At 47.6% G+C, this 11,870-nt stretch overlaps 1 protein-coding gene across 1 annotated transcript; it reads right to left on the bottom strand.

Annotated features, from left to right (window-relative positions):
- Positions 1-256: 256 nt before the first annotated feature.
- Positions 257-8,565, bottom strand: arglu1a (arginine and glutamate rich 1a). The gene is made up of 4 exons (XM_023793094.2): positions 7,989-8,565; positions 5,496-5,721; positions 3,047-3,130; positions 257-1,807 (listed from the first exon to the last, which is right to left on the bottom strand). The coding sequence occupies exons 1-4, from the start codon at positions 8,324-8,326 to the stop codon at positions 1,643-1,645; spliced, it is 813 nt and encodes a 270-aa protein (XP_023648862.1). The 5' UTR covers positions 8,327-8,565; the 3' UTR covers positions 257-1,642.
- Positions 8,566-11,870: the final 3,305 nt, after the last annotated feature.

The following is an 11,870-nucleotide window of genomic DNA, read 5'->3' as shown; positions in this document are numbered from 1 at the left end:
TAAAGGTAGGCTCTATTCACTGAATATCCTGGATGTGCGTCCCTCGTCTCTGCTTTTTACATCCCCTCCGTGAGACTTGCATAACTTTCTTTAGGAACCATCGGCGAGGTGCTACCGAAGCCAGCCGCGACACCGCGGCTCCGTGCAATAGGGAAGCGGGGGAACCACATCCGCCGCCAATTGAAAGGCAGCCGACGTGTTAAATGTATATCGGTGCAGGTGAAAGCTTACCAATTAATAAAGTACTGACACAAAGCACGTTTGAACATTATATTTTTTATTCCTTTGGGGCATAAAATTGAATTTCAGGCAAACAAAAAAATACACAAATGGTGGGCACGCAGTCGAGGGTTTTATTAGTGAATGTACAGTCTCCAGAACAGGAAGAATACGCAAGGTTACACCACAAGTAACGCTCTGCCGCTTTCTGTAACCCCAAGCCCTGCCCTACTCACCCCCACTCCGACACTCACGCACTCTCTCTCTCTCTCTCACACACACACACACACACACACACAGACACACACGCGGACGCCTCTTACCAGCTTCACCATGCAGCTAGTTATGCTTACCTGAACCAGGGCAGCTTAAGAACAAGCAGGGCTTACGTATTATACGGGGAAACACACGCACGCTACTATGTACAAGGACGACGGGCGATCGTGTTTTCATACGGCTGAAATTAAAAACATAAGCCTGAGCAGGCGAGCAGTCCGTTTGACACGATGTGGCACCTCACAGCGCCCCTACCGGCCGAGCCCTCAACTGCGAGGCGGCGCGGGCACCAAAGCGTCTATGGAGACATCTTGCAAACTTTACGGTAAAACGACACCTGCTTCGTGATGTTTAATCGATCGGACGACTGTACCTCGTTATAACATCATGGTAACAAGTACGTTGTTACGCTAAAACGTTAATCTGGTACGTCCAAATCAAATTGTCCACATTACTTTTTATTCTTGACATTACAAAAAAAAAATACTAAAAAGTCAACCTCATTAAGTGGAACAATAAATACGCTTCTTCCCGAAACAAGGCATAGCAAAAAGCATTAGTCAGTATTTGCTTAAAACAGTGCTGATGAGAGCGTAATCTGTGAGATGTCGACACCTTGACTCGGACACTAAAAATACTAAAAAAGAAAAAAAAATGAGGGGAATATCCTTCTAGGGGAAAAACGAAAAAAAAAAAAAAAAGCGATGTGTGCCACAAGTTCATCCGGAGTGTGGGAACATAGTCCTTTGTGGATTATGGCACCCCCTGCTGTCTGGCCGCCAATCTGGAATAACAGTGAGCACCGTACCCTATCTGAGCCTCACAGAGCCCCACCCCCCTCCCCAGGACATCTTCCATCATCCAGTACATTTTGCAAGCCAAGCTGCCTTATGTTACCTGACAGCTGATCACCTGTCTCAGAGGATGTGTAGACTATTAAAAAAAATAAAAAAAATAAGATAGGGAGCATATATAGTTACGAGGCGGCGGTAGTGGGGGGAGGGGGCCACTCATTTGGATGGATGGTGCACGTACAGCCCATGTGAGCAATAACAGAAACCTGGATGTCTGAAGGAACACTTCAACATGAAGCTACCATACAACAGGGGGAGTTGGGGATGGGGGGGGGGTGGGGTCGGGGGTTCCCTCACTCCGTCGCCTTCAAGGAGAAGGAGAGTTTAGGCCTGGACTTCCCTTTGCCCAGGATAATTTTCTGCTCCTCTTTCTGCTGACGTTGTCTCTCCTGTTCTAATTTCATCCTCTCTTCATGAATCTTTCTCTGCTCCTCCACAATTCGCAACTGTTCCTCAGCCTGGGGAGACGCCAGAGGGGCGGGGAATGAGAGAGAGAGCCAGCAGCAGGTCAGATGAGAGGAAAACGGGCACCGAACCAAGCCTCCAGAGGGCCAGACAGAGGTTCTCCCGCGCCACTACTTCTCAGCATTGTTGCACTTTACTACAAAGCCGGCAGATCAAAAATAATTTCTATGCCCAATAAAGCAAGGGAGCAGACGGGACCCAGCCGAACAATGTGAACACAGACAGCGGTTCCCAGTGTCGGACTGGCACCCAGACTTGGCCCCGCAGATGCCACCACTGCCAATCTGTGACACGCAGCTACGCGGTCACGTCTGACTGCGAGCTTGCTTTCAGTTGCCGTGGCGAGCGCACTTCTTCGTGTCCGTGCCAATCGGCATGTTGCGGGGTACCGCTGGGCATGTTTGTGCCCCGTCAGGACACAATGGGACGGCTTTTAAAACGGTCTGCCACTCCCCTTTTCACTAGTTCAAGAGACATGTCATAACTTTGGCAATTCGTTGTTCACTTTTGGGGGGGGGGGCGTGTTGGTGTTAAAGGCACGGTGTCAATCTGGCGGGGGTCACAGAGTGCCTGTGGATAGCTCTTAAAACCCTGTAGCTGTAAGCTTTTGGCAGACTGTCAGGCAGCTTGGTGACATCATGGCGCCTATGAACCAATGGTGCGTTCGATTATTTCTCTCCAACTCGGAACTCGGATGAAAACGTCACTTCCCGTCGGAAACACGTCTCTTTTATGACGTTGAAGTCGGACAAGATTTTGTCGTCCGAGTTGCCCCTGTGACGTAATTTCAACATGGCGGCTTGGTTTGTTTGTAGTTTGTTTGCCGTTCGAAAAAAGAATATCGCTATGAATGTACTAAAATATTTTATAAAGCTTTTAATGTGGTTTGACTAGTTCGTGTTTCTTGTTTGTCTCTCGGAAAATTCTCCACTTCTCCATTTTCTCCATTTGGAAAACTCCAAATCTGCTAAAATACAGCCATGTTTGTTCCGAGATGTGGGTAGCTCGAACGGGAGATTGTCGGACGTGATGTCACTCAACTCGGAATTTCCGAGTTCCGAGAGAAAAACGAACGCACCACAAGTCTCACACATGTGGGGTTGATAATGTTTGGCTACCCAACAAGGAAAATGGTCTCCTTTTGAAGGAAACATTTACATTTGTAGAAATGCCCTACACCTTTGACAAACATATCGAACGAACAAGACAGACCACAAACGGCGTCCACGTACCAGTCTGGCCTGAGCGTCAGCGATCTTACGGTTATTTTCCTCCAATATTTTCTCGAGCTCCTCTCGTTTAGATTTCTCCTCCTCCTAGACGGGTGAGACATCGTCATGTTAGACCAAGCAGGGCTTCTCTGGACTGCGTTTACAACTTGCGCTCTCTCTCTCACTCTCAGGCAACACAAGGAAAACCGTGAGACTACACATACACACACACACACACACACACATAAACGTGCGCGCGCACATACACGCAACGAACAGAAAAATCCTCTTCTCCCTCTCTAAGTCACAGAAAACACCCCAAGCTAATTAAAGAACCACAGATAAGCCCATAAACCCTCCCCTGCAGTTTAAGAGAAACATTTATATGCATTTATAAATCATAAGACCTACGTACATAAACATTTTAAACAAAAAAGGAAAAAAAAAAACTAGACTATCAAAAGATACATCATGAACTCAATGGGTCTCTTTTTCTCTCTTAATAAAATCATTATCATCATAAGCAAGAGAAAAGTAAAAAGGTTGAATAGTTTTGGCTCACCAATGCACGTATACCTACGTAACTCCTTGCCTGTGTACCTACAACTCCGTTAAGCATCATCATTTAAAGGGGTGAATATTTACTGTCTTGTCCAGTGTGTCCTGCAGAGAGACAGAGAAGCGCTTCCACTCGAGGGGGTGCGTAGGTGGTGTGGATTTGGGGGCACGTGGGAGCCAAAGGCTGCCTCCTTACAATTGTACTGTACCGCTAGAGACACAGGACAACTGCACACGTTCACCTGTTGTCTTAATTTTTTTTAATAGCGTCTCTGACAGGGGAAAAAAATTCCAAGGTTTTACAGTTACAATAAAATGGCGAGGGGGGGGTTGAGGTGGGGGGCGCAACCAGTCCATCTGGGGACTGGCAAAGTCTTTGCTGGCGGTTCTTTGAAGAACTCAAAAAAAAATAAATTAAAAAAACAAACTATACAGTCCCTAGAGCAAAACATTTCATGAGGAAATAAGAGTACATGTGAACTGGTTAGTTATAACAAAATATCATTGACACACAAGGTTAACCAAGAAAGTCTGTCTCGTAAAACAGGAAACTGAAAGGAGAGGGACCACAGCCACCCGAGTGACATGGCAAATTTTGCAGGTTTTCTCCATTTTGCGTCTGTTAGACATCAAATTCTTATTAAAATTTGTCCCTTTGAAATGTGAATTTCAACAAAAGCATGACCAGGGCTCCTGAAACAGGGCGCAGGGAAGCCAATGTGAATTTGGTGAGTCGTCACATGGCTGAGCTGAGGGGGAGGGGTCTACGATCTCCGTGAGAGTGTCGAGTTTACAGACGAGACTCTCCCGTTTGCTATGCCAGGTGAGGAAGTGGCGACCGCCTGGACGGACGCCAGGCACAAAGACGGAAGCGTTAGCATCGAGCCGCTGACCCACGAGCCATAAAAAGAGGGGGGGCACTGGGTCGTTCTTCGGTTACAACACCGGCGTTATAGAGCCAAACAGAGCCAAACAAAACCGAGCTTTTAAAGTCAACTTCAGCACGACTCCTGGAGGAGTTTTAAAAGGCTTCTAAAATCTGTCAACTTAAAAATGAAATTAATCAATGTCTTTAAGCATCTACAAGCCACTTCCTGCTTTGATAATGACATACACCAGCAAGAGTAGAATATATGCAGATATACACACAAATAAAAGCTCCAGCTCCTAAAATGTACGGCACCTAGAGAGGTCACATGATGCGAGACAACAGCCGCTTATTCACCATCTGCTGGAGCAGTAAAGTGACCCTCAGTCTTATAGGAGTAACTGAGCAAGGGGGTGTCTCAGAAGCGATCCCGTGACTGATCAGTCACCCGCATGACGATTCAAAGTCGCTATGGCTGGAAAAGGAAGCGTTTTAACGGCGAGCTCACAAAGATGCTGCCATCTGTGGGAATTATGTGCTGACAAGAAGGGGGAGGGAAAAAAATAAAAGCAGTGGGGGGGGGGGGGAACAAAAAGTCATTTTGCAAAAGCTTTTTTTTTTAGGGACAGAAAACTGGTGAAGTAACAATTTCAACAAAGTGGGCAGGAGTTAAGGGGAAGGGAAGCCATTGACAGGGTACGGCTAAATGTTTCCATGGCGACAGCTTCTTAGTTTCCCAAACGCTTATGAGTGGATGTTAGCCCTAATAAGGTAAACCCACTGGGTCTCCTTCTCCTAAAGCCACACAGGGTGTTTTTGTTGTTGTTGCCAAATACCGTTTTTCAGGTTTGTTTAGGCCAGCTGCCCAAAGTGCTCAGGTGTGACGGGACACACCCACTCCTACCAAACCCCACCCCCTTTCCATGACTTGCCCCGCCCCCTAACTCAAACACACCCAGCAAGAGCTGTGCCATGGAGCTCCCCAGCGGGGGTGGGGGTGGGGGATTGTGGACAGCGCCTGTGTTCCCAACGACCGAGCGTTACCTCTCTGGCCTTCTGCGCGGCCAGCTCCGCCTGCCGTTGCCGCTCCAGCTCCTCCAGCAGCTGGCGCTCCATGATGCGCTTGGCCTCCTCCACCCGTCGCAGCACCTCTCGCTCGATCTCATCCCGCCGCTTCTCCAGCTCCTCCTCCACGCGCTTGGCCACCAGCTCCTCCACTCTCCGGGCCGTCTCCTCCTCGATCAGCTTCTCCTCGATCTCCTGCTGGCGTCTGTTGGCGAAGGACACCGGCATCAGGAGCGAGCGCAAGGTGATGGGGAGATTGGGGGGGGACATGAGAGCCACCCCCTTTTAAATGTGTCCTCATTTAGAAAGTCAGCCCACACACCTGCGGCGAGCGACACCGAGGATGTTCTGCCTAGCAAACCCACTTCACTTACACTAACGGCCTATGAAATGCAGACATATTGATGGGGTGATGCAAAACGGATGCTGGATGAAGGGCACGGAGATTGTGCCAGAAGAGAGAGGCTTCTGCACATGATGCGGGACTCGGCTCTCCTATAGCGCGGATAAGGGGGTGAGACCACATCGGACGCCAGGCGAAGATCACAACCTTGCTCTAGGGCCCCAACGGTGACATCACACTGGCGACCACGGGATTTGAACTGGCAACCTTCTGATCAGAATCCTAAAGCAAAGAGCCACGCAGAAGTGCCCATTCACTGAGCCAGCCTCACCGCTAAAGGATCAGGGCTGCCTCTGTAGGTTACAGGGTCGTCTGTCTGGGTAGGTAAGGGCGCTACAACTGAATCTGGGTTGGGAGCAAAGGACTGAGTAACTTGAGGACACTGTGCTTGACCGCACCAGAGGATGCAGATAATAATGGGGCCAAGAGAAATGGGGCACGGTAGGAGGGGGGGGGGGGGAAACACAAAACAACCACACAATGGCAGGGCAGCCGTGAATGGATTAACTTGCACCTGCAAACAGGAAGGGGACCGAGGCCAGCCTGACAGCTTACGATGTCACCCGAACGATGCACTGCAAAGCTCTGTGGTAGTCGGCCCACAGCACGAAACCCAAGGAGCCATTTAGGAACAGCCACAAAGGGCGGACACTCAGCTAACGGTATAAGCAGGCAGCCTGCCCCAAGGAGTAGGCGACTCCCAGCTTTGTGGGGGACCTGCCTGATACCCGCCTGCTCCTGCATCCTGGGACAGCTGGCTCAGGGACAGGCACGACCAACCCGACCCCATCCCTACAGACGGATATAAAGCAGCTTAACGCAACAGGACAGTAAAAGGCATTTTGCAAGTTGCCTGTCTTACCTCCAAAAGGGGGGGGGGGGGGCAGCAAGGGCCCTTGCAGAAAAAGGAAGAGAGTGTCTGAAAATCTGAAGTGGTAATTTGAGTTTTACAGGGCCTAGATTGAGACCTTCCAAGTTTAAAAAGGGTGCTTTAGTTTATTTCAGATTACGTGATTAAAAACACCTCAAGGACAGAGGGGTTGTGTTGCATTCTCGTGTGTGTGTGTGTTTGGGGGGGGGGGGGGGCGGAGTAGCTACCCTGCCTGACTGCTCAAGACCAGGATGTCCTTCTCGCACAGCCGAGCCCATGTATCGGCAGGTTGGGCAGGGTACAAATCCTGACTTCAGCAGGACCCAGCCTACCCGGGGATGGAGGGTGGAAGACCAGGTGGCCACAATACACACGGTTGCCAGGGATGCAAACTCGCCCACCATCTCACCCTAGTTTCCAGCATCCCCACCTTCCCCCAGATGCTTCCAGGTGACATGGCAGCCGCCATCTCTATACACCCAGGGGTCAGACCATGAAAGAGGCCAGCCCCAGGCTCTGCATGTCAAAGATGCGAGGCGTCGGCAGCGGATGGGCCAAGATGCCGAGCAATAGCAACTGTTTTTGTACAAATGCCTCGAAGTACATGTAGGATGCCCCGAGAATTTCAGTACAAAAAAAACGTGCCATTGGCTTAACTACAGCTACACGCAATCGCCTTTGTCAGATCAGGGCTTTTCATCCCAAAAATCCCCGAGGCGCTGGACGGGTAGATGTTAAATAGCAGGTCCAGCTCAACACGGACTTATAAACACGCAGTTACATGAGGGGACACATACAGAATCAGATGCAGAATCGCATCGTTTCTTAATCCTGGATTAAATCAGTCGTATATTTTAATTATTTTAATCATTTCCAAGCCAGTTCTGGTACAAAACCGCGAGCGTGCCTAGTACTCGGGTCAGGCACGTAATCTAGCTCAGTCATCCGTGGGACCCCACAGGCGCGGAGGAAGTGTAGGCCCAGTGTGCACGCTGCCGTGGGATGACCACTTCTCACTGAACTGATCGCACTATTTACCCCAGCACATATTCATAACCTACCCCCCGGCCCAGAGACACCCCAAAACATCGCACCCGATCGTGCAGCCCAATTGCAGTAATCAAGGTGTGCTCAGGTCGCTAATACGGTATAGCACCAGCTATGATGCACCGTGCAGGATGTGGGGGAGGGAGCTTACATTTTTCTTTGTCTCTCCATCTCAGCCTTCTTCTCCTCTTCTTCCCTTTTCTGTTTCTCGTCCAAGGCGCTCCTCTTACTCAGCGTGCGCCCGAATATGTCGATCCTCTCATGCGGCGAGGAAACACGGTCTCGTTCCCTCTCCCTGCGGGAGGAGGCGTTGGTCGAGCGGGAACGGGAGCGCGACTCTCGCCGTCGGCTCCTCTTCGCCTCCCGGGACTTTGAGCGCTTCTTGGCCCTCTCCTTGTCCCTGGACCGCGACCTACTCCGCTTCTTGCTGTGCTTGCTGCTCTTTGAATGTCTCGAGCGGGACGAGCTGCGGCTACGCGAACGACCCATGGTCACTTTTCACGGTAACTGGATGCCGGTAGCTGAGGTTGAATCGGCTGCCCTGGACAAAGTTGAAAGAACACTAAGCGTTATGTTAGCTCACACTACTTTTGCTGTGCCGAAGAAAGGTACAGCGGCTTTTAAAATATTGTACCAAACGTGTTTGTTATTGCAACCCGATTAGTAACTTTATCCATGCAAGATGGCGACCGATTCCTCTCTCCCAGAATGCTGTGTTTTCGGTGTTTTCCGACAGCCGTCGGGTTGCTATGGAAATGACGAAGCAGCGACGCTTATTCGGCGATTTCCGAAATGGCAGCGTAACCTTTGCTCAGTGAAGCTATTGAACGAAACTTTAAACATTATTAAGTACGTAAAATAATGTACAATACTTTTTATATATCGATAGTAGTAAAAAGGGCAGTAAAATCCTACCAAACCTAACAAAAGAACCCGTTAACACGTTTAACATATTTAAAAACGGAACAAAATTAAGGAAATTGGTCGGAAGAGTGACAACTTCTGTTGTTTCTGTAATGAGAGGTATCAGATATAGACTATAATCTCATTTTATTTCTACGTGTATTTGTTTAATTGCTTCTTTTGTCTGGGTTTCTTTAAAAATATAGGCCTACGCATTTACAAAATATAGACTACTAGAACGATTCAGTTGAAGCCCTTTGCTCGGTGCGTTAAAGCACTGCCCTGCTTGCACTTAATCGGATGTGTAAAGTGACGAACAATGATGTATAAAAATCTAATGACTGCATCGTGTGTTTGGGAAATTAACATTCTGCAAAACCATTGTCAGTATCCTGCGTAATCTTTCTAGCGGTGCTCTAAAAATAGCCAATTCCGGGGTATAAATAACTATATTTAAACGCGCTGAAAGGCTACAGCCTGAAGCAGTAAACAAAAAGGGAATATGTCGATCTTTGGAGGAACGAGTATCTCTAGAGAATTTCACAGGACTTTTTAAATTCAAAGGCCCAGTGTTCAGAATTCAAAGTTCAGATTAGATTATTTGTAATTGTTGGTTAATAATAATGCATGATTATCATTCAACTAGATCAACTCCATTCAACTTTTATGAAAAACTATTTATTTTGTCCTGGTGCAATAATGAACCGGGTGATATAGGACCAGGCACGCTTTTTTAGAAACAGATAAAGTGTTTCAAGAAGGATCTCAGTAACAGAGAAACACAAGGTTACATGGAAGCATGCAGGGGTGAATGCAGATTTTCACCCCCCGCTCCCTCTCCTCTGCCCATTCACGGACTCACAATCTATTTCCTCTGCTCGGTGCTCTAAAAGATTCATAAGGGATCTTCAGAGAGCACCTCGTTAAGGTGCACCGGCGCTTAGACCACTTTTGATGAATAATGGAGAGCATTGCATAAAGGGGTGATATCGCTAATATGACAGCTAAACTGTGCGCGGCCCTCTGTGGGTGTGCAGACAGCGAGGCATTAACATGTGTAACCCGGAAAGCTGTTTTGTTTAGATGTATAAATGAATATTATTTTATTACATAGCTGATTCTCTTACTCAGAGTAGCCTTTTTCCAACAGTAATTTTGAATCCATTCATGCGGCTGGCCATGTTCAGCAGAACAAAAGTCTAAGCCCACCGTAACCCACCCTCATCCGCAACTTGTTGATCACGTGTCAAGTTTCTTAAGATCCTTCGCTGTATGACGGTATAATGGGGGGGCGGTGATCGTCATTTACAGCGGCAGGACAGTAATGACGTTGTGTTGCCGGGGGAATGACTGGAGAGCATCCGACGATCTGGCACCTTCTTGCGCACGGATAATGTATACTTTGTTAAATCCGTAATGTTATAACACAAAGTGTAACTGTAGTATTCTTATATTATCCAAAAATTCTGTTTATTTGAATAAAAAGTACCGCCTGCCAAATGAGCACAGCTAATTGGCATTCCAGCGGTTATTCCGGCGTAATCCTATCCGAAAGATAGAATTATTCTGCCCCGCACTCCGCGTGCATTTTTCGATAGCACATAGCCCTTCTTAAAGTCTTAATCCATTCAAGTAATTACATTTCTAAGGTTACAACCCTCCCAAACAAGAAGATAATTACGAGCCACGTTCGAATTTCTAATAATTTCAGCAGCCTGGGGTGGTTCAGTGTCATTATACTAGTGATTTTTTTTCTGCGCGTATCCGCGCAGGTGTGTGCGCGCTCTCAGGCTTTGTTACATATTCATAGGATTCATATTTTCTTGATCTGCCGAGCTAAATTGCTAATGTCTAGCAGCTTCAGTGAAACGTGTCTTTAGAAAATTTCTAGTCCTACTTTGTACTATAAAGTAATGAGGATATTATGTCTGAGGAGGTATTTATGGCTAAAATTCTGGGAAGTTCTCAGAATTGTAATATCCTTGAAGAAAACATGGACAATTTATTCCCTTTAAGTTTAATATATTGAGGCAGTTAAGCAGGAAGTCAGTAAAGTGTAAGAGTCTTATGGGTAACACCAGGCTTAGACTGCATAATTCACATACTTGGGGAAGAGCTTTCTGCAGTGAATATGGCTGAGTTAATGAAAAGTATCTTCTTCAGGTAGCGTCCAAAGCCTGCTTTTACATGGTCAGTTTCTAGGGCTTTGGGCTCTGCCCCTGGATATTCTTTCAGGGAACATGGTTAACAAACACAGGATCTGTTTTCAAAGGGCTGTGCATTGTTGCATTGTCATGGTGATTTCTCAAGGGTCACAGCTGAAAGGGGTATTGAGTGGAAAAATCTGAAAGAAAGTTTTTTTTTTTTGGAGGGGGGGGGTTTCATCCACGTATATGTGGTGCGTGTGTGGAGGGGGTCGGGAAGGAGTTTCTGGTGTCGGGGGTCAGTGGTCACCACTCCGAAAGACTCATTCAGCCCCCCAGAGTTTATTTGTAAGGCTTCTCCTCTCCAGAGCAGCCCACTCCTGATTGGCTGGCGTCTGAGCCGCTCTTAAGACCTTCAGCTAAAGGTTAGACCATCATGGGGGTGACTCCTGGTTTGCGGAGGATAATGATACTGCTTTCCTGAAACCTGAGAGCCAGGCCGAGATCCACCGCTGAGTAAAGCTAGTGTCATGCTTACACTGACGTGGAAGGCAAGTCCTCCACGACTCGAGATTAGCCTCTATGCTAACTGAAGCACAATCGGCATGAGACTTCCAGTAGCTCTCGAGGGTAATGTGTGAAGAGCACAGGGATTTTACGGGTCGGAGACAGCAAGGTGGGCTGAGGGATCAGAAGAGGTTGCTTGTTTGTTTGTGAGGAGTTGAATACGGAAGCTGATCCAGCCAACCTTGGGTTACCAGTAACTCGGCCAAAGTCTTTCTGCCTTCCGTTCTCCGGATAATAACCCTGTGGCTCAGGTTATATGAGCAGAACATTGGTGTCCACATCTCTGAGCCTCTGATACTTCAGCTGATTGCTCACCTAATGTTTTGCCAATGTTTTAAAAACAATTGCAAAACATTTTTTTTTCTTGGTTATTTCAAATTAATAAAATATCTATACGTTTTTGGGCTGTATCTCTCTGC

Source organism: Paramormyrops kingsleyae, chromosome 16 (assembly GCF_048594095.1).
Source record: "Paramormyrops kingsleyae isolate MSU_618 chromosome 16, PKINGS_0.4, whole genome shotgun sequence".
NCBI classification, from domain to species: domain Eukaryota; kingdom Metazoa; phylum Chordata; class Actinopteri; order Osteoglossiformes; family Mormyridae; genus Paramormyrops; species Paramormyrops kingsleyae.
This window is presented reverse-complemented; position numbering and strand designations above follow the sequence as displayed.